The 23,330-nt window shown below is 42.6% G+C and overlaps 1 protein-coding gene across 1 annotated transcript in view; it reads left to right on the plus strand.

Annotated features, from left to right (window-relative positions):
• The window catches only part of LOC120020217 (coatomer subunit alpha-like), a 31,294-nt gene extending 9,068 nt beyond the window's left edge, over window positions 1-22,226 (plus strand). Inside the window, exons 7-28 of the mRNA XM_038963739.1 lie at window positions 1,766-1,875; window positions 4,476-4,575; window positions 4,843-5,061; window positions 5,302-5,452; window positions 5,613-5,679; window positions 16,281-16,356; window positions 16,494-16,576; window positions 16,716-16,941; window positions 17,173-17,311; window positions 17,416-17,578; window positions 17,684-17,830; window positions 17,923-18,112; window positions 18,209-18,304; window positions 18,444-18,656; window positions 18,788-18,877; window positions 19,594-19,700; window positions 19,814-19,960; window positions 20,092-20,415; window positions 20,505-20,615; window positions 20,736-20,897; window positions 20,993-21,187; window positions 21,758-22,226. Coding sequence (XP_038819667.1) covers window positions 1,766-1,875; window positions 4,476-4,575; window positions 4,843-5,061; window positions 5,302-5,452; window positions 5,613-5,679; window positions 16,281-16,356; window positions 16,494-16,576; window positions 16,716-16,941; window positions 17,173-17,311; window positions 17,416-17,578; window positions 17,684-17,830; window positions 17,923-18,112; window positions 18,209-18,304; window positions 18,444-18,656; window positions 18,788-18,877; window positions 19,594-19,700; window positions 19,814-19,960; window positions 20,092-20,415; window positions 20,505-20,615; window positions 20,736-20,897; window positions 20,993-21,187; window positions 21,758-21,817 — 3,176 coding nt within the window. The 3' untranslated portion in view covers window positions 21,818-22,226. The remainder of the gene's footprint in view (window positions 1-1,765; window positions 1,876-4,475; window positions 4,576-4,842; window positions 5,062-5,301; window positions 5,453-5,612; window positions 5,680-16,280; window positions 16,357-16,493; window positions 16,577-16,715; window positions 16,942-17,172; window positions 17,312-17,415; window positions 17,579-17,683; window positions 17,831-17,922; window positions 18,113-18,208; window positions 18,305-18,443; window positions 18,657-18,787; window positions 18,878-19,593; window positions 19,701-19,813; window positions 19,961-20,091; window positions 20,416-20,504; window positions 20,616-20,735; window positions 20,898-20,992; window positions 21,188-21,757) is intronic.
• Window positions 22,227-23,330: the final 1,104 nt, after the last annotated feature.

Genomic DNA, 23,330 nt, shown 5'->3' on the forward strand with positions numbered 1-23,330 from the left:
GAGAGCATAGCTATGAACAGAACTAAAGACCTTTCAGTGAAGAATTGTAGAGCACGGTAGTTAAATGAGATAAGGTAACACTTTGTCAGATGGTGAGATTGAGAGAGAATATGGGAGAGGTGTTTCTGTGCTTCTGCATGTTTTAATATCTACTTATCGTCTGATCGTGTTTGACTGTCCTTCCATCATTCTTTTACTCTTCTCATATACTAACCCATTTTGGGTATCTACGTTTCCTACCTCATTCTCAACTCACACACACACACCACATAATTCTGTTCCTGCCACCTTTGGTAGATCAGTGTTGGTATGCATGGCTTCAGTGACTTCTCATAACCAAATAAAATGTTATTTGTCACATGCTTTGCAAACAAAAGGTGTAGACTAACAGTGAAATGCTTACTTACGGGTGCTTCCCAACAATAGAGAAAAATATAGAAAAAAGAATAACACAAGGAATAAATACACAATGAGTAACAATAACTTAGCTATATACACAGGGTACCAGTACCGAGTAGATGTGCGAGGTTATTGAGGTAGATATGTACTGTAGCTCACAATCCTGTGCAGCTGGGAGGTGTGGAATTCCCTTATTTATTCTCACTATTCTGTGCGCATGAATGTCCCAGATTACATGATAGCCAGCCACTGTCTCCAGGCTCAGTTTGGCCGTTACAATTTCACCTCTCAAATACCCTAAGTAAACTATGTTAGGCATCAGTGCCGTGCTACTACTCACTATTAACTGCTCTCATTGATGATAACGCATCACCTCGCAAACTTACCAGTTGTTATTACCCTTTACTAATAAGTAATATATATGCATGATATAATGCTCTACCTGTGCAGTGTGCAATGTCTCCATGGCACAGTCAGTAATACTGTAAGTAGCCATAACATCCTCTTTCAGACTTTATCAATATCATCTTTGCATTTCCTGATCAATGCTGTAGATTACATTAACTTGTAATTGATAAGTTTGTTGGTCAGTAAGCATGAACTCTTGGCATGACTCAAACCTCAAAGCAGCAGAAAGATGTTTAGTTTGTAGCAGTATCTAACCCAAGCATGGACTCTCCAAAATACTACTCACCCCTCCTGACATTCAACGCCCAATCAGAGCACCTCTTTACAACCCCAACCACCACCTCCACCAGCCCATCAGCCAAGTCCATCCCTTCCCACTTCCACCTGTGTCACCTGTCCCCATGCTCTCCCTGGAAACATCCACACCTGCACATGGGTTCCTAGTGCAGTTCTCCTTCATGAATCCGCTTGATCCTGTTGGCTTATTTGTTCACCACATGATTTCCCTGGGCTAGCGACACTGACACAAACTGTGTTCTCTCCATATTAAGTGTGTGATCTGACTCGAGTCCTGGACATCATCTTTTTGTAATTGATTAATTGTGAACCAATGACGGGGAACTGGGATGCTCTTTGTGTGTTGGTGATTAATTAACCCCATTACGGCTGTTTTGATGTGCCGTTAAAAAGAGATGGTAGTTCCTGGACTCGAGTTAGGACCACACTGAGAAAACAGGTTGTGTTGTTGCTTTTCAGTGCATGTGTGTGTGTGTTCCAACAGCTACGTTTTTATGTTAGAGCTCTCAAATCATGCACTGCCTTTACTCTCACTGATGGTATCTCTGAGTGTATTAACGTGTGTCAATCCGTCTCTTTCTCCCTCCCCTGTATGTGGATTCCCCTGTGTAACATATATATGGATTCCCCTTGTGCGTGGTGCTATGTTTGTTGGTTCCAGGTCTGAGGAAGAAGAACCTCTCTCCCAGTGCCGTGGAGACTGAGGTGCGAGGCATCTCTGGCGTCGATTTGTTTGGCGCTTCCGATGCAGTCGTCAAACACGTGCTCGAGGTGAGTCATTGATGTCTGTTGAAAGTAAAGTCGGTGTTTACCCTAGGATGTTTTTCAACAGTGGTGGCAAAGTTAGCGTGGGGGGTGTGGTAGTAGTGGATGTGGTCAATAGTGCGGTTTTAGAGGCCCTCTTGGCCACAGAGACATGTTAGCGTTTTAGAGCAAATTTCCTGCAATTCTACATATTTGCCATGTTTTATGCTTTGTTCTTATGCAATCTAAGTGACTCAAACATAATAAAATCAATGGGAGCCCCATGACATTATTATTATTATTTTTTTAGATTAACCCTATCTGTAGTTTTTATTTTGATTGTTAGGTCTCAAAGATGATCTTATTTAAAAAAATCTATAGCTCCATTATCTTTTCTACATAATTTATGTCTGGTTTTAGTCATCCATAAAATTAAAAGTATTCACACCCCATTACTTTTTCCACATCATGTTGTTACAGCCTGGATTTAAAATGGATTCCATTTCGATTTTTTTGTCACTGGCCTACACACAATACCACCTAATGTCAAAGTAGAATAATGTTTGTAGATTTTTTAAACAAATTAATAAAAAATTAGAAGCTAAATTGTTTGTTCAGGAGTGAAACAAGTCACGTAATACGTTGCATGGACTCACTAGCCCTGTTTCCGTTGGCTCGAATGTAATTATCAAATTCAAGCTGGGCCAGCGCAGCCCATTTTCCCAATTGCTGCCAACTCGATTAGAATTCGGGCTGGTGATGCCGTTACTATGTAACCACCAGCTGATCACTGCTGGATGCTGTCACCACGTTTAGCTAGCTCGTCTCGGCTTGTTGCTGTTAGCTAGCACATGGACAAGCAGTACTGCAGTAGTCAGACAGGACATTAATTACCACCATAACTGAATCCTTCATTAATTGTTGCATTACACAAACTTTTATGAGAACAGTCAGCCCTCAAATGCTAGCTACCTAACGTTAGCTAGGACTGAAGCTAGCCTGTTATGCTAGCGACAATGCTAACCTTTCAGCTAGCTAACAAGCTAAAAATCCTTGCTAAATGCATAGCTCCGAGTCTGGCTGGCAGTGGCAGGAGTATGGGGTAACGTTAGTAGCATCATGGTGAGGGTGAATACAATTCTTCATCTTGCTAGCTAGCACCATTAGCGAAGCCAGCTGCACATTCACGGCTACCTAGCAAGATTACATAATTTCTCATTTCTGGAGGCAGTGGAAACCCAATTTGAGCTAGCCCACCAAGGCCAGCCTAATCCGGGTTGATTTTAAAGTGCCAATGGAAACGTGGCTTCTGTGTGCAATAATAGTGACTTTTGAATGACTACCTCATCTGAGTGAAAAGGAAGCCTGTACATAATAAAATATATTCAAAAACATGTAATACTGCAAAACAAATTGGAAAAGCAATTCACTTTTTGTCCTAAATATAAAGTGTTATGTTTGGGGCAAATCCAATTCATTACTGAGTACCACTCTCCGTATTTTCAAGCATTGTCTTGGCTGCATCATGTTATGGGTAGGCTTGTAATTGTTAAGGACTGGGGAGTTTTTCAGGATAAGAAACAGAATAGAGCAAAGCATAGGCTAAATCCTAGAGGAAAACCTGGTTGTCTGCTTTCTACCAGACACAGAGAGATGAATTCACCTTTCATCAGGCCAATAACCTAAAACACAAGGCCAAAGCTACACACACACACACACATAGAATAAAGATATAAATCCACGTAAAGTGTTGGTCCCAGGTTTCATGAACTGAAATAAAAGATCCCAGAAAATATGCACATGAAGGTTATTATTATTTTTTAAGGCACATTTTTTGTAGGTCCTTGTTAATGTGCTTTTTTCCTTTGCCTGTTTCATCAGCATGATCATTACACAGGTGCACCTTGCGTTGTGGACAATAAAAGGCCACTCCTAAAATGTGCAATTTTGTCACATAACACAATGCCACAGATGTCTCAAGTTTTGATGGAATGTGCAATTGTCATGCTGACTTTAGAAATGTCCACCAGAGCTGTTGCAAGATAATTTAATTTTAATTTCTCTACCGTAAGCTGCATCCAACGTCATTTTAGAGAATTCCAAACAGCCTCACAACCGCAGACTGAGGAGTATTTCTGTCTGTAATGTAGCACTTTTTGTGGGGAAAATCTGATTCTGATTGGCTGAGTTGGCTCCCGCCCAGTCTTGTGAAATTCATAAATTATGGGCCTAATGAATTTATTTCAATTGACTGATTTCTGTATATGAACTGTAACTCATTAAAATCGTTGAAATTGTTGCATGTTGTGTTTTTATTTTTGTTCAGTGTATCTATCTAGATCTCAATATATATAATATATTTGTGTAGTGGCGACAACGATGTAGCTAGGGCATCCCGCTGCTAAAATCTAGGGGAAACACTGAAAGTAGTTGTGGTGTGCCTCAGAATTTCCTATTTACAAGTATCCTATATGCCCGTCTTTGGAGAAGCAGAGCGGTGTGAGCTGAGCAGATCACTGAAATTAATAATATTTTATTGGTAGGCCCTGGAGTTTGTACTGCCCAAGAAAAGCTCTGAGCCATCTGAGGGCCAGTTATGAACCATGTGAGTTTTCCTCTCCCTGCAGGGTCACGACCGTGGGGTCAACTGGGCCGCCTTCCATCCCAGCATGCCTCTCATCGTCTCGGGGGCTGACGACCGGCAGGTCAAGATCTGGAGGATGAACGGTGAGTGTGTGTAACTGGAGGATGTATTGTCTTACTATGTACAGTACTTTCAGAAAGTATTCACACCCCTTGACTTTTTTCACATTTTGTTACAACCTGAGTTTGAAATGTATTAAATTTAGATTTTGTGTCGCTGGCCTACACACATTACCCCACTCATGTGCAATAATTGTGTTTAACATGATTTTTGAATGCCTACCTCATCTCTGTACTCCACACACAAAATGATTTATAACTTGATTGTCTTACTTTCTCCCACCTCTCCAGAGTCCAAGGCATGGGAGCTGGACACCTGCAGGGGCCACTACAACAACGTGTCCTGTGCTGTCTTCCACCCCCGCCAGGAGCTCATCCTTTCCAACTCTGAGGACAAGAGCATCCGTGTGTGGGACATGTCCAAGAGGACTGGTGTCCAGACCTTCCGCAGGGACCACGACCGCTTCTGGGTGCTGGGGGCTCACCCCAACCTCAACCTATTTGCTGCCGGTAAGTGACTAACGTATAATGATAACAATGAATCAAATTGATATGGAGCTTTTTATTGTGCTCAAAGTAGATTACATTGTGAGGCAGATAGAGGTGGTATTCTTGACTCACCACCTATGCAGATGGGCACACATACTGAATATCGCTGCACTTAATTTTACTGTCTTTCAGTGACAGTGTGCTGTTGAAGACATTTGTTAATTAGAAGTTGAGTGCGTAACCAGGCTGTTTGTCCTCCAGGTCATGACAGTGGTATGCTGGTTTTTAAGCTGGAGCGTGAGCGTCCGGCCTATGCTGTGTACGGAAACATGCTCTACTACGTCAAGGACCGCTTCCTGCGACAGCTCGACTTCAGCAGCAGCAAGGACACTGCCGTCATGCAGTTGCGCAGGTGTGTGCGTGTGCATGCTCATATAACACTGCGAAGTCTGTATTGTCCTTTAACTGAATTCTGAAGGATGAGACTGACTGCTTGCGATTTTCTAAAAGAATGCGAGAGGTCAGCTGGTTTTGTCATGTGAATTCTAACCACTGTTCTGTTTTTCTACTAGTGGGTCAAAGTTCCCAGTGTTCAGCATGTCTTACAACCCTGCAGAGAATGCTGTCCTGCTCTGCACTGTGAGTCTCACTCTTAAAACAAACTTGCATGCACATAATAAGTTATACAGTCATGTCCTAAATTATTGGCACCATTGATTAAGCTGAGCAGAACAGACTACATTAAATAATTCAAATACTGAGCTATATTGTGTACTTAAAAAATTGGGAAATTATATCTATTTTATACTAAGACCATTGAGAGATTTTGATTTAATGAGTCTTTATTATTTTAATTATTTGTAACCCAGTTTTCATTACCTCACCTTTGCGAGGATAACCGCACTGAGCCTTTTTCGAAAATGTTTTATGGGATTGGAGACAACATTGGGAGGGATCTTAGACCAGTCCTCCATACAGAACCTTTCCAGATCCTTGATATCCTTCATCTGTGCTTACGGCAGTGTTGTATGTAGTGCCCGAGACCGGTCTCGAGACCACGACTTATCAATTATGTAGTACAATAGAGAAATCATGCACAAAGTAGCCTATACAATCACAAAGCACGTGAAATACACTGCTCAAAAAAATAAAGGGAACACTAAAATAACACATCCTAGATCTGAATGAATGAACTATTCTTATTAAATACTTTTTTCTTTACATAGTTGAATGTGCTGACAACAAAATCACACAAAAATTATCAATGGAAATCAAATGTATCAACCCATGGAGGTCTGGATTTGGAGTCACACTCAAAATTAAAGTGGAAAACCACACTACAGGCTGATCCAACTTTGATGTAATGTCCTTAAAACAAGTCAAAATGAGGCTCAGTAGTGTGTGTGGCCTCCACGTGCCTGTATGACCTCCCTACAATGCCTGGGCATGCTCCTGATGAGGTGGTGGATGGTCTCCTGAGGGATCTCCTCTCAGACCTGGACTAAAGCATCCGCCAACTCCTGGACAGTCTGTGGTGCAACGTGGCGTTGGTGGATGGAGCGAGACATGATGTCCCAGATGTGCTCAATTGGATTCAGGTCTGGGGAACGGGCGGGCCAGTCCATAGCATCAATGCCTTCCTCTTGCAGGAACTGCTGACACACTCCAGCCACATGAGGTCTAGCATTGTCTTGCATTAGGAGGAACCCAGGGCCAACCGCACCAGCATATGGTCTCACAAGGGGTCTGAGGATCTCATCTCGGTAAATAATGGTAGTCAGGCTACCTCTGGCGAGCCCATGGAGGGCTGTGCGGCCCCCCAAAGAAATGCCACCCCACACCATGACTGACCCACCGCCAAACCGGTCATGCTGGAGGATGTTGCAGGCAGCAGAACGTTCTCCACGGCGTCTCCAGACTGTCACGTCTGTCACATGTGCTCAGTGTGAACCTGCTTTCATCTGTGAAGAGCACAGGGCGCCAGTGGCGAATTTGCCAATCTTGGTGTTCTCTGGCAAATGCCAAACGTCCTGCACGGTGTTGGGCTGTAAGCACAACCCCCACCTGTGGACGTTGGGCCCTCATACCACCCTCAAGGAGTCTGTTTCTGACCGTTTGAGCAGACACATGCACATTTGTGGCCTGCTGGAGGTCATTTTGCAGGGCTCTGGCAGTGCTCCTTCTGCTCCTTCTTGCACAAAGGCGGAGGTAGCGGTCCTGCTGCTGGGTTGTTGCCCTCCTACGGCCTCTTACACGTCTCCTGATGTACTGGCCTGTCTCCTGGTAGCGCCTCCATGCTCTGGACACTACGCTGACAGACACAGCAAACCTTCTTGCCACAGCTCGCATTGATGTGCCATCCTGGATGAGCTGCACTACCTGAGCCACTTGTGTGGGTTGTAGACTCCGTCTCATGCTACCACTAGATTGAAAGCACCGCCAGCATTCAAAAGTGACCAAAACATCAGCCAGGAAGTATAGGAACTGAGAAGTGGTCTGTGGTCACCACCTGCAGAATCACTGCTTTATTGGGGGTGTCTTGCTAATTGCCTATAATTTCCACCTGTTGTCTATTCCATTTACACAACAGCATGTGCAATTTATTGTCAATCAGTGTTGCTTCCTAAGTGGACAGTTTGATTTCACAGAAGTGTGATTGACTTGGAGTTACATTGTGTCGTTTAAGTGTTCCCTTTATTTTTTTGAGCAGTGTATATTCACATGCGCGCTGCACACAGCCTAGTTTCAGCGGAATATCATCTGCAGGCAGCGAGAGTGTGCAGCTCTCAGCTGGTTTTGGCATGGAGCAGCTCACAGAAGAATGACATCGGTAGCCGGTAGAGTTGGAAAGACGTTTCAACTTATATCTACCAGTAAATGCTAACTAAGCCAGCAATGGGTATGCAAACCAGGTATTGGAAAAGCTGAGTCTGAAGTGTTGGTTAGTAGGCTATTTGTGATGCGCAATTATCATTATGCATGTTTGCATCAGGGGCGTAGACAAGGATGTGCCTTGATGTGGTGGTTTAAGCATTGTTGTGGACTTAGACATCACCTTTTTTTTTCTAGAAAAAGTATTATTTTAGGGAGTGGAAATCTGATCAATCTAAAAATATATATATATAAAAAAAAAATATATATTTTTCACACAGGGTGCCTTTCCGTATGGGAACTTTTGGGCAAAATTAGAGTATACCCACTTCTACAGACGCCACTGCATAGAGCCGATGGAAAGACAGCAGTCACACACATGATATTAAAGGATAAGCAGTCCATAAACTTGGACATAATAATCCAGTAGGTCCCAGTCATAAGAATACAAAAACACAACCATTTAAGGATTTCCCAGTCGAAATGTACAACTATTACATCACATAGCAAAAAACATTTCACGTTTAGCACACAAAGTAACCGGTGACCTTAAGTTTACAGTGGAACTGACAGCGTTTTAACTACTTTGCAGATACGAAACACAATCATATTATCAGTAAAAAAAATATCAAATTCTCTGTATCTGCTACAAAACCAACTTTATAAGATGTTTTAAAAATAGGTTATATTTGACTCCATGTTCCATGACGTACGCTAGGGCATTGTTGGCAGAATAGATGGATGCAGTTCAATGCATGATTAATATAATTCACCAATACATGTCTATTAAATGTCAAAACGCACTGCCGCTTTCCTACTCTGCATCAGTATACGTAATTCCCAAACATTGTAAGAATTGATGAAAACTTGAAAATGACCATATCTAAGTTTAATTCTTCCTGGGGGTGTATATGAACAGATGTGGCTAAAATGCTATCAGTTCCAATTTAAATGCAACAATATTTCACACACAAGCTATTTTCAAAGAGATGACTAACAACAGGAAGTGCGCTGCAATAAACCCAGTTCCACTCACCAGATGATGATAATTTGAAACTTAACTTGTTTAAAGTTATTCTTGAAAAGAGAGAAGCTAACAAATAAGCAACAACATCCTCTTTGATAACACCTACTGCAGCCGCTACAAACTAGCAGAAAACAAAAGCTAACTAGCTAGACCGTGAGAAAACTGCTCGCTATTGCGCAGTGACCTGTTGGCCTTCAAGTTTGTTTTTATAAAAACGGTCCCACTCGGGGCCTCCTGAGTCGAGCAGCGGTCTAAGGTACTGCATCGCAGCGCTAGAGGTGTCACTAGTGTACCTCATTTGCACATGCTGTTTATAGATTTTTCTACTGTATTATTGATTGTATGTTTGTTTATTCCATGTGTAACTCTGTTATTGTATGTGTCGAACTGCTTTGCTTTATCTTGGCCAGGTCGCAGTTGCAAATGAGAACTTGTTCTCAACTAGCCTACCTGGTTAAATAAAGGTAAAATAAATAAATAAAACTATAGACCCGGGTTCGATCCCGGGCTGTATCACAACCGGCCATGATTGGGATTCCCATAGGCGGCACATAATTGGCCCAGCGTCGTCCGGGTTAGGGGAGGGTTTGGCAGGTGGGGCTTTATTTGGCTCATCGCGCTCTAGCGACTCCTTGTGGCGGGCTGAGCGCCTGCAGGCTGACCTCGGTCGTCAGTTGAACGGTGTTTCCTCCAACACATTGGTGCGGTTGACTTCCAGATGAAGCGGGCGGGTGTTAAGAAGCGCTGTTTGGCGGGTCATGTTTCGAAGGAAGCATGACTCGACCATTGCCTCCCAAGCCCGTTGGGGAGTTGCAGCGATGAGACAAGTCTCAAACATACAAGTATTATACACCATTTTAAAGATAAACTTCTTGTTAATCCAACCACAGTGTCCGATTTCAAAAAGGCTTTATGGCGAAAGCACACCATGCGATTATGTTAGGTCAGCGCCTAGTCACAGAAAACCATACAGCCATTTTCCAGCCAAGGAGAGGGCTCACAAAAGTCAGAAATAGCATTAAAATGAATTACTTACCTTTGATCTTCATCTGGTGGCACTCCCAGGACTCCATGTTACACGATAAATGTTTGTTTTGTTCGATAATGTCCCTTTGTCCAAAAACCTCAGTTTTGTTGGTGCGTTTAGTTCAGTAATCCAAAGGCACAATGCGCGCTTACAACATCCAGACAAAAAGTCAAAGTACAATAAAAGTTCGTAGAAACATGTCAAACGATGTTTAAAATCAATCCTCAGGTTGTTTTTGTCATAAATAATCAATAATATTTAAACCGGACAATAGCTTCGTCAATAGAAAAGGAGAAACAAGAAAGGCGCGTTCCCGATCACGCGCTGGACTCATGTCTGGAAATTATCACTGTCCACTCATTGAAAGTGCTGTATCTCCCTCATTTTTCAGAGTAAAAGCCCAAAACAATGCCTAAAGACTGGCCACATGCAGAAGAAGCCATAGAGATCGTGAACTGGGTCCTAAGTCTTTGTATGGTTGATAGGCTTTCAATGGAAAAACAGCCTTTCAAAATAATAGTACTTCCTGGATGGATTTTCCTCAGGTTTTCGCCTGCACTATCAGTTCTGTTATACTCACAGACATTATTCTAACAGTTTTTGAAACTTTTAGAGTGTTTTCTATCCAAATCTACCAATTATATGCATATCCTAGCTTCTGGGCCTGAGTAGCAGGCAGTTTAATTTGGGCACACTTTTCATCCAAAATTCCGATGCTGCCCCCTACCCTAGTGAAGTTAACCTGTCTGACTCTGGCGTTCCGCTAGCGGAACTCCTCCCACATTCCACTGAAAAGGCAGAGCGCGAAATTCAAAATATATTTTTTTGAAATATTTAACTTTCACACATTAACTTCTTATGGCGGCAGCCCGACGTCGGTACACTTATGACAACAGCCAGCTCAAAGTGCAGGGCGCGAAATTCAAAAGATATTTTTTTTAAATATTTAACTTTCACACATTAACAAGTCCAATACAGCATATGAAAGGTACACATCTTGTGAATCAAGCCAACATGTCTGATTTTTAAAATGTTTTACAGGGAAGACAAAATATGTAAATCTATTAGCTAACCACGTTAGCAAAAGACACCACTTTTTTTTACTCCAACAGTTTCTTACTCCATCAGTAGCTATCACAAATTCGACCAAATAAAGAAATAAATAGCCACTAACCAAGAAAAAACTTCATCAGATGACAGTCTGATAACATATTTATTGTATAGCATATGTTTTGTTCGAAAAATTTGCATATTTCAGGTATAAATCATAGTTTACATTTCAGCTACAATCAGAAATTGCACCGAAAGCAGCCATAATATTTACAGACACCAATGTCAAATACCTAATTACTCATCATAAAACATTTCTGAAAAATACATAGTGTACAGCAATTGAAAGACAGGCATCTTGTGATTCCAGACAATATTTCCGATTTATCAAGTGGTTTACAGCGAAAACAAAATGTAGCGTTATATTAGCGTAGCCACAATAGCCAGAAACACTTGGGCGCCGACGAGCAGTTCACATGCACGACAGATATTAGAAATAGCATCATAAAATGTTTCTTACTTTTGGTGATCTTCCGTCAGAATGTTAGACAAGGTGTCCTTTGTCCAGAACAGTCGTTTGGATCTGGAACGGCAAATTTCCCTCTTCATTTAGCATGGGCACTTGCCAAGTGCTACATATCTCTCCAACGTCAACAAAGTCAGAGAACGGAACACGGCAAAACTCCCGAAAAAATTTCAATAATCTGATTAAACTATATTGAAAAAACATACTTTACGATGATATGGTCACATGTATCAAATAAAATCTAAGACGGAGATGTTAGTCGTCCATAACGAGAGCAAAACAGAAGGCAAATCCATGTCTTCTTTCGCGCGCTCCAGAAACAGGAAGTGGCCGGTCACGTCAAACAAAGAGCTTTAATTCCACCTCAGACCAAGATAAACACAAAAAAAAATCTCTCACCGCCTCTTGACAACCAGGGGAAGGTGTATGAAGTGTACGTAGCCTCTTACGTCTCATGCCCATGTATAGGCAGGAAGTTGAACAGAGCATCGATTTCTGACATTCCACTTCCTGGTCAGGAAATGTGCTGCAGAATGAGTTCTGTTTCACTCAGAGAAATAATTCAAACGGTTTTAGAAACTAGAGAGTGTTTTCTATCCAATAGTAATAATAATATGCATATTGTACGAGCAAGAATTGAGTACGAGGCCGTTTGAAATGGGCACGATTTAACTGGCTACTCAATACTGCCCCTTGCAGCCATAACAGGTTAACAAGTCCAATACAGCAAATGAAAGGTACACATCTTGTGAATCCAGCCAACATGTCCGATTTTTAAAATGTTTTACAGCGAAAACAGCACGTATATTTATGTTAGCTCACCACCAAATACAAAAAAGGACAGACATTTTTCACAGCACAGGTAGCATGCACAAAGCCAACCTAACTAACCAAGAACCAACCAAACTAACCAACAAACAACTTCATCAGATGACAGTCTTATAACATGTTATTCAATAAATCTATGTTTTGTTTGAAAAATGTGCATATTTCAGGTATAAATCATAGTTTACATTGCAGCTACAATCAGAAATTGCACCGAAAGCAGACAGAATAATTACAGACACCAACGTCAAATACCTAAATACTCACCATAAAACATTTCTGAAAAATACATAGTGTACAGCAAATGAAAGACAGGCATCTTGTGATTCCAGACAATATTTCCGATTTCTTAAGTGTTTTACAGCGAAAACACAATATAGCGTTATATTAGCTTACCACAATAGCCAGAAACACAAGCCATTCCCCAGCAGTAAAAGTTAGCGATCGTAACAAACCAGCAAAAGATATATAATTTTTGACTAACCTTGATATGCTTCATCAGATGACAGTCCTATAACATCAGGTTATACATACACTTATGTTTTGTTCGAAAATTTGCATATTTAGAGCTGAAATCAGTGGTTATACATTGTGCTAATGTAGCATCTTTTTCCCACAACGTCCGGATATTTTTCTGACACTTTTTCTGACACACATATTCTGACCAAATGACTATTCATAAACATAACTAAAAAATACATGTTGTATAGGAAATGATAGATACACTAGTTCTTAATGCAATCGCCGTGTTAGAATTCTAAAAATAACTTCATTACGACATCCAGCTTAGGTATAGCGAGAGAGTACCCAAAAGCTGGGCGCAAACGACTAGCACAACATGTTCGACAGATATATGAAATAGCATCATAAAATGGGTCCTACTTTTGCTGATCTTTCATCAGAATGTTGTACAAAGGGGTGCTTTGTCGGGAACAATCGTTGTTTGGATTTAGAACGGCCTTTTTCCCTCTCGATTTAGCAAGCGGCGCGAATCTCTCCATGTCAACAAACGGAAGAGAACGGAACACGGCAAAACTTCCGAAGAAATTTCAATAATCTGATTAAACTATGTTTTTTCAATATACTTTACGATGATATTGTCACATGTATCAAATAAAATCAAAGCCGGAGATATTAGTCGTCCATAACGTCAGCTTATCAGAAGGCAAATCCAGGTCCCTCCTCGCGCTCTCCAGAAAACAGGAAACTGGTGACACGTCATGCCAAGAGCTATGATTCGAGTCCAGATCAAGTTACACACTCAATTTCTTCTCTCACTGCTTGTCGACATCTAGTGGAAGACGTATGAAGTGCATCTAAACTAATAAATAACAAGGACTTTAATAGGCAGCCCCTAGAAGAGTGCGTCGATTTCAGATTTTCCACTTCCTGTCAGGAAGTTTGCTGCAAAAGGAGTTCTGTTTTACTCACAGATATAATTCAAACGGTTTTAGAAACTAGAGAGTGTTTTCTATCCAATAGTAATAATAATATGCATATTGTACGAGCAAGAATTGAGTATGAGGCCGTTTAAATTGGGCACGATTTTCCCCCAAAGTGAAAACAGCGCCCTCTGTCCTCAACAGGTTAACAGCTTACTACACAACATACATTTAGTATTACTTTCTTAGCTACCGTATACATATCTCCCTGGCATATTACATAATTTATGCAGCAGCATACAAGACATTTTTGCACTCCCCTTGTTGTGCTGTATTCACTTTAACAGGAAGGTGGCGTGGCGGTCCTTGCGTGGGCAAATTTTGTCATCGAAATCTGGCATTCTCTGGATTTATGGTGCTTTCAAGACAACTGGGAACTCTGAAAATCATGATGACTTCAGTGATCTTCGGGTCGGAGCTCTAGAAAGTTCCGACTTGCAATTCCGAGTTGGACGACCGTTCAAAACTTATTTTCCCAGTCTGAGTTCCCAGTGGTCTTGAACGCACTGTAGTCAGATTTCTCAGTTACGAGTTTCCAGTTGTTTTGAGCACGGCAGAAGTCATGCTGGATTGACAGCATGGCCAATGTTGAATGTTTATCATTTTAACTTCTTAGGGCTGCAATCCTGGTAACGGGATCGATATGACAACAGCCAGTGAAAGTGCAGGGCGCCAAATTCAAAAAACAGAAATCTCATAATTATAATTCCTCAGACATACATGTGTCTTATACCATTTTAAAGGTAATCTTGTTGTTAATCCCACCAAAGTGTCCGATTTCAAATATGCTTTTCAGCGAAAGCACCACAAACGATTATGTTAGGTCACATCAAACCACAATAAGCACAGCCATTTTTCCAGCTTAAGATAGGAGTCACAAAAAGCACAAATAGAGATAAAATTAATCACTAACCTTTGATGATCTTCATCAGATGACACTCATAGGACTTCATGTTACACAATACATGTATGTTTTGTTTGATAAAGTTCATATTTATATCAAAAAATCTGAGTTTACATTGGCGCGTTACATTCACTAGTTCCAAAAACATCCAGTGATTTTGCATAGCCACATCGTTTCAACAGAAATACTCATCATAAATGTAGATGATAATACAAGTTATACACATGGAATTATAGATATACCTCTCCTTAATGCAACCGCTGTGTCAGATTTCAAGGTGGGGCTCAAAACAGGTGGGGCGCTCGTCATGGTCAAGTCATATTGGCAAAGTTGTTGTGAAAATGGGGAGCAGTATGTCTGTTATAAAAAAAGATGTTCTGAGTTTTTGATTCAAATCAACTAGATGTTCCAAAGGTCTGCATCAATGGCTTGTAGGCTATGCGTGGAAGCCAGGAGATGCCAAATGTGTTTGTTAGTAAATGTTCAATTACCGTGAGACTGGCAGTAATTTGCTTGACAATCACTGGCTGACAAAATGTCATGACTGCCACAGCCCTAGGCTTTACTGTCATATAGCACAATGTTTTATGGGTACATAATCATGATAGGACAAAGGTTGACCTCACCCAACCCTACATTCAACAAATGTAAATGCCACTTGGCTTGAAACCGGTGCTATGGTCAGATGAGCCCTTTGGCCACGCACACGCAATTGTATTATTTATTTGATCGTCTTTTTTGCTCATCTTTATCAAGGTTGCCAATCATTTTGGACCTGACTGTACTTACACATACAGTGCATTCAAGTATTCACACCCCTTGACCTTTTACACAATTTGTTGTTACAGCCTGAATTTAAAGTGGATTAAATTTAGTTTAGTCACTGGCCTACACACAATGCCCCATAATGTCATTGAAATTATTATTATTTTATTAAATAATTAATTACAAATGAAAAGCTGCGTTCCACCAGACACTGAGATTAATATATCTTTCAGCAGGACAATAACCTAAACCACAAGGCCAAATCTACACTGGAGATGCTTACCAAGAACACCGTGAATGTTCTTGAGTTGCCGAGTTACAGTTTTGACTTAAATCTGCTAAAAATCTATGGGAAGACCTGAAAATGGCTGTCTAGCAATGATTAACAACCAATTTGACAGAGCTTGAAGAATTTTGTAAAGAATAAATGGCAAATGTTGCACAATCCAGGTGTGGAAAGCTCTTTGAGACTTACCCAGAAAGACTCACAGCTGTAATCGCTGCCAAAGGTGATGTATTGACTCAAGGGGTTGAATACTTAATCACAATATTTGTTTTTCATAAATTATAACATTTGTAAAAAATATATATATATTTTTTTTTAAATCTTCCATTTTGCGATTATTTTGTGTAACTTGTTGACAAAAAATGACAATTAAATCCATTTAATCCCACTTTGTAACACAACAAAATGTGGAAAAAGTCAAGGAATGTGAATACTTTCTGAAGGTACTGTACATACTCATCATTTAGACACTTTCTTTAGTTGTTGAAAATGTATTGACGTGTCTCTTCTATTGCAGAGGGCAACTAACCTGGAGAACAGCACCTATGACTTGTACTCCATCCCCAAAGAGAGCGACTCTCAGAATCCAGATGGTAAAACTACACTCTTTTTCTCTCTTAACGAGACGACATCTGTCAAATGTGAATGGATTTCTAATTTCATATCTTGCTTTTTAGATGATTTAATAACCCCACTAAACCCATGTTAATTCTTTCTCCCCCTCCTGCAGCTCCTGAGGGGAAGAGGTCCTCTGGTCTGACCGCAGTCTGGGTCGCCAGGAACAGGTTCGCTGTTCTGGACCGCATGCACTCGGTAAGTGTGTGTGTGCACATGATTAAATAGCATGTATTGTCTGGACCAATGGCTGTAGTTATTCTAAATATGGTTACAGTACAGTTAAGAGGTCAGAGGATGACTATAGTAATGATGGTGAACCCTGCTCTACCTCCAGCTGCTGATCAAGAACCTGAAGAATGAGATTGTGAAGAAGGTACAGGTACCTAGCTGTGAGGAGATCTTCTATGCCGGGACGGGCTCCCTGCTGCTGCGCGACGCAGACGGAGTCACCCTCTTTGACGTGCAGCAGAAACGCTCGCTGGCCACCGTGAAGATCGCCAAGGTCAAGTATGTGGTCTGGAGCGCCGACACCAGCCACGTGGCCCTGCTGGCTAAACACGGTATGTACTAAACACACATCTTATCTGTCTTTTCATCTCTGTTTTGCTGCCAAGATTTTCTCCATACTAGTTGTTTTTCCAACCTTTCACAGATTCTCTCTCTCTCTACCTGTTGTCAACAACCTATCCCAAATGTACACCCTATCTAGCTGTTCACTCGCTTTCTAGTACCCCCAGATGTTAGCCTTCCTTTACCTGTTAATAAACCTGATTGTCTGCTTGCCCCGGCAGCCATTATGATCTGCAACAGGAAGCTGGAGAGTCTGTGCAGCATCCATGAGAACATCCGTGTGAAGAGTGGAGCCTGGGATGAGAGTGGAGTCTTCATCTACACCACCTCCAACCACATCAAATACGCCCTCACCTCAGGGTAAAGACACACCACTACTGCACAAGACACCGCTCTAGTGACGAGTTTGAGAGAGGAGAGCAGTATCCAACTTTTCTAATCACACTCCACTCCTCTTTCTGTAGTGATCATGGTATCATCCGGACTCTGGATCTGCCCATCTACGTGACCCGGGTCAGAGGCAACAGTGTCTATTGTCTTGACCGTGAGTGCAGGCCCCGCGTGCTGAACATTGACCCCACGGAGTACCGCTTCAAACTGGCCCTGGTCAACCGCAAATATGAGGAGGTGAGGAGGAGGTCATTTGATGCTCCTTCTCTCTTTTCCCTTTCTGGAGTTACTTTTTGACTGACTTTGTTTGACCGACTTTGTTTGACCCCTGACCTCCTACAGGTGCTGCACATGGTGCGTAACGCCAAGCTGGTTGGCCAGTCCATCATCGCCTACCTGCAGAAGAAGGGCTATCCGGAGGTGGCCCTGCACTTCGTCAAGGATGAAAAGACCCGCTTCGGTCTGGCTTTGGAGTGTGGAAACATTGAGGTGAGTTTGAGACCCCAGGTTTCATTCAACATCTCTGAGAGGACCGTCTGTGTGAAACACTGTGTGGTGTAATTTGCCCTCCGATCCTGTAGGTGGCGTTGGAGGCCGCCAAGGCTCTGGATGAGAGGGGCTGCTGGGAGCGGCTGGGCGAGGCGGCGCTGCTGCAGGGTCACCACCAGGTCGTGGAAATGTGCTACCAGAGGACCAAGAACTTCGACAAGCTCACCTTCCTCTACCTCATCACCGGCAACCTGGCCAAGCTCCGCAAGATGATGAAGATAGGTTAGACAGATAGAGTAGTGGGTTTTGTTTCAGACCAATAGTGCCTGTGTTTGTCAGAGTTGTTTGACTGACAAGTGTTTGATCACTGTGTTGCAGCTGAGATCAGAAAGGATATGAGTGGACACTACCAGGGTGCTCTGTATCTGGGGGACGTCAGCGAGAGAGTCCGCATCCTGAAGAACTGTGGCCAGAGTGAGTCTTCTTAAATGAACACACACCTCTTACTCTCTCTTTCCAACTCCCTCAATATTTCTGACATGGGACTCTTGTTTGTGGTGCTTTTGGTCTAAACTGCTTGTCTGTTAACTCTGTGGCTGTCTTCCATTTGTAGAGTCACTGGCATATCTGACTGCTGCTACCCACGGGATGGACGAAGAAGCGGAAGCCCTGAAAGAGACCTTTGACCCAGAAAAGGACACTGTCCCTGAGGTGGACCCCAATGCCCAGCTGCTGCAGCCACCACCTCCCATCAACCCCCTGGATACCAACTGGCCCCTGCTCACTGTGTCCAAGGGCTTCTTCGAGGGAGCCATTGCAGCCAAGGGTGAGTCCCCTGCCCGGACAGCACATTTTGTGTTAGCCATTTGGGACTAGCCTGCGGTAGTGTATTGTGTCGTGTCAGCATATTTGTTGTGTAGAGTTGTTACATTCGTTTTTTTATTGTGTGTGTTGCAGGGAAGGCTGGTCAGATGGCTGCAGACATGGATGTTGATGCCCCAGGAGGAGAGGGCTGGGGAGAGGACGCAGAGCTTCAGCTGGACGAGGGTGAGTCCTTCTCAAAAAATCCTTAAATGAGTTGACAAGACTTTAGATTGGCACTATCTTACCCCATCTCTTTCTATGTTCCTCTCATTTATCTCCTCTCTTTTATTTATTTGTATAATTTTTTAGGGGGTAGATCAGCTTTAATATTGCAGATATTTTGTAGCTTCCATCAATGTAGTTTTCTGCATCACTTCCAATCCCCCATATATTTTTTTGCAAATATACAGTACCAGTCAAAAGTTTGGACACGCCTACTCATTCAATGTTTTTTCTTTATTTTGACTATTTTCTACATTGTAGAATAATAGTGAAGACATCAAAACTATGAAATAACACATACGGAATCATGTAGTAACCAAAAAAGTGTTAAACAAATCAAAATATGTTATTTTAGATTCTTCAAAGAAGCCACCCTTGCCTTGAGGACACTTTTTTTGGTTACTACATGATTCTATGTGTTATTTCATAGTTTTGATGTCTTCACTATAACTCTACAATGTAGAAAATAGTCCAAATATAGAAAAACCCTTGACTGAGTAGGTGTTCTAAAACTTTTTACCGGTAGTGTATGTTTTACGGACACAGTATGTTTTACATTAGTTATCTTGTTATTATTTGTCATTATTCCCAACCTTAAGCTCCATTCAACCCCTCCCATCTATCTCTTAACACCATCCATATTGGATTTCTATTTGACATCTCTCTCTTTCCATCAGATGGTTTCATGGATGCCCAGGATGGATTAGGGGAGGAAGGAGGTGCCACGAAGGAGGAGGGAGGAGGCTGGGAGGTAGAGGAGGATCTGGACCTGCCTCCAGAGCTGGTGAGATGATTCTCTTCTTTAACATGAAATCTCCACTCTTTGGTTTAGCAGGACTCATAGCATGACTGATGACTAGTCAGTCTGAGAATGTTGTCTCTTCTCTCTCCCACTAGGAGTTGCCAGCTGGTGCCGGAGTAGGGGCTGAAGATGGTTTCTTTGTCCCTCCTACCAAGGGCATGAGCCCCACTCAACTGTGGTGCAACAACTCCCAGCTCCCTGTGGACCACGTCCTGGCTGGTTCCTTTGAGACTGCCATGAGGGTAATCTCTCTCTCTCTCTCTCTCTCTCTCTCTCTCTCACTCACTCACTCACTCACTCACTCACTCACTCACTCACATACACACATGCCGTTTATACTTTATACTAGTCTCTCTCTTTCTCTACTTTTCAGTTGCTCCATGACCAGGTTGGGGTGGTGCAGTTCGGGCCCTATAAGCAGCTGTTCATGCAGACTCTATCCCGCGGGAGGACATGCTACCTGGGCCTGCCGTCTCTGCCCTGCCTGCGTGGTAACCCGCAGAGGAACTGGAAGGACTGTGGGGCCAAGCAGGGGCTGCCCGCTGTGGGTCTTCGTCTCTCAGATCTCATTGCCCGCCTGCAGCAGTGCTACCAGCTCACCACTGCCGGCCGCTTCGAGGAGGGCGTTGAACGCTTCCGCACCATCCTGCTGTCTGTGCCACTGCTGGTGGTCGACAACAAGCAGGAGATCGCAGAGGTACGTAGACTTGTTTAGACTAAGGTTAATCAAGTGTGGGCCTGATGGTATTTAGTGGTGATAACCCGATTGAGGTCACTGTCTTTTAGGCTCAGCAGCTGATCACAATCTGCAGAGAATACATTGTTGGCCTCACCATGGAAACGGAAAGGAAAAAGTTGCCTAAAGACACATTAGACCAGCAGAAGAGGCTGTGTGAGGTATTGTCATTGTGTTTATCTACTTCCCAACTGAACCATTAGTCCGCCATCTCCCTATTCACTGAGGAGCTCACTACCCATTGATCCTTTTTTAAAGATTGTATGTGTTGTTTTTCCCAGATGGCAGCTTACTTCACCCACTGCAGTCTCCAGCCAGTCCACATGGTCCTTGTCTTACGTACAGCACTAAATCTATTCTTTAAACTGAAGAACTTCAAGACAGCTGCCAGTTTTGCCCGTCGTCTGCTTGAACTAGGACCCAAACCAGAGGTGGCACAGCAGGTAACAAAGTGTGTGTGTGTGCTATGTCCCTTTATACACATGCAATTATTTCTATATATTCACTGTCTCTTACCTTCTCCATCTCTGTATTAAAGACACGCAAGATCTTGGCAGCATGCGAGAAGACGCTGACAGATGCCCACCAGCTGAACTACGACCCCCACAATCCATTTGACCTGTGCGCTGCCTCGTACACGCCCCTGTACCGTGGACGCCCAGTGGAGAAGTGCCCCCTCTCTGGGGCCTGCTATTGCCCCCCCTACAAGGGCCAGGTCTGCAGGGTCACACAGGTCAGTCAAGAGAACAGCCCTACTGTGTTGTCATGTACAGAATGCCCCTCTATTTAGAATTGTCCCGCTTTGATATGAAGTTGTATTAATTGCTTTGTAACTGAGTGTTAAAACATATTTTAGGGCCTCCCGGGTGGCGCAGTGGTCTAGGGCACTGCTTCGCAGTGCTAGCTGCGCCACCAGAGTCTCTGGGTTCGCGCCCAGGCTCTGTCGCAGCCGGCCGCGACCGGGAGGTCCGTGGGGCGACGCACAATTGGCATAGCGTCGTCCGGGTTAGGGAGGGTTTGGCCGGTAGGGATATCCTTGTCTCATCGCGCTCCAGCGACTCCTGTGGCGGGCCGGGCGCAGTGCGCGCTAACCAAGGGGGCCAGGTACACGGTGTTTCCTCCGACACATTGGTGCGGCTGGCTTCCGGGTTGGAGGCGCGCTGTGTTAAGAAGCAGTGCGGCTTGGTTGGGTTGTGCTTCGGAGGACGCATGGCTTTCGACCTTCGTCTCTCCCGAGCCCGTACGGGAGTTGTAGCGATGAGACAAGATAGTAATTACTAGCGATAACCTTCTTGTTTCCAAGGTGACTGAGATCGGAAAGGATGTGATTGGTCTGCGTGTCAGCCCTCTGCAGTTTCGTTAGAGGACGTGAAAAGGACCAGGAATGGGGAAGAACAACATTGATCCATTAAGCGAAACACATCCACACTTTATTCTATATACACCGTTTCTTTCTTGGATTAGACAGAAGAAAACATGATTAATGAGAGAGAAGGGTTGGTAGGGTGACATACGATTTATTGGTGAGCAAATGTTATTTTGATGTTAAGCCTTTTTATGTTTCTGACTGTGACTGCCTGCTTTACCTTTCCTGTGATGCTGTACTTGTGAGTGTTATATCATCTCTGCTCCAATTGTTGTTTTATTAGAACCCTACTAGACAAACCTGTCCGTCTCTTTCTGACCTGTAAGCCCCATAAAATGAATAATACAAAATGAACATCACTGCTTTGTGTAACTTGTTAAATATAATAAAAGCTCTACTACTAATATGTTGGTGAACAATTCTGTAATTTCACAAGTGTCATTCTAGCTCGTTTCAAGTCCTGGTTTTCAAACATGGAAACCCCAAACAATGCTTTGAAAGCTCTGGATCAAAGTCATGTTCTGCTAATGTTGCAAGTACAACATGAAAGGGACAAATTGGTGCAAATAAAAGACAAAATGGCACAACATTAAATATAATTTCTTCCTTTTCCCCCAGAGGAACAGGTTGAATCATTCATATGTAGAAATCATTGCCATTGTATCATTTTGAGGAACCATCTTGGGAGTTTTCAATGTGTATTTTTGGTAATAGAATGCATACCAGCGATTGGATATGCCTTTTAAACAATGGAGGACGGCTCCATTGGCTGGAACAGAGCGAATGGAATGCCATTGCCGTGTCTTTGGCTATGCCGGATTAAGTGATATGACATGCTATTCTATAAAATAATTTCTCTGTAATTAATATTACCCGATTAGCTAATCAGGTAAATGTAATTAACTAGAAAGTCGGGGCACCACGAAAGAATGTTTATAGAGCTGTTATCTTCCGAATAAACTCTTAAAGACCTAGTAATCTTTTACATCAGTAGCAGTCAATATTTAATCGTCACTTTATTCAGTCTCATCTGAAAGTTGTAAATTCATGGTTATCTTCACGAACCCTGGCTAACAAGTTGAATCAGCAATACAACATTTGGTTAAATTATTTATTTACTAAATACCTAAATAATCACACAGAATTACATCTACACAGAATGGATCATACATTGATTACAAATTATGTCAAAGGAAAACGTCCCTTGCGGATGGAACAGATATGACGTCTGGTTACACAAAGAAAGGGGGGTTGGGTTTTGAATGGAAGAGCGGGAAGACTGAGGAACAAAAATATTTTGTGTCTCTATTGGGCCGTAGGCAGCTATGCTATCGTAAATACAGTATCTTATGAATTCTAAATAACCGCCCATTTGAAAAAGGAAAATGCAATAAATATTTGCTCTGAGCTGCGCTTCAGTAGATTGGTCGTAGATAGATGGCCGGGTTGTCCAGCATGGAAGAATGTCTAGTGGTGAACTGGAGCGTGGTAGAATGGATACTCTGTCCAT

Source organism: Salvelinus namaycush, chromosome 25 (genome assembly GCF_016432855.1).
Source record: "Salvelinus namaycush isolate Seneca chromosome 25, SaNama_1.0, whole genome shotgun sequence".
Classification (NCBI taxonomy): Eukaryota; Metazoa; Chordata; class Actinopteri; order Salmoniformes; family Salmonidae; genus Salvelinus; species Salvelinus namaycush.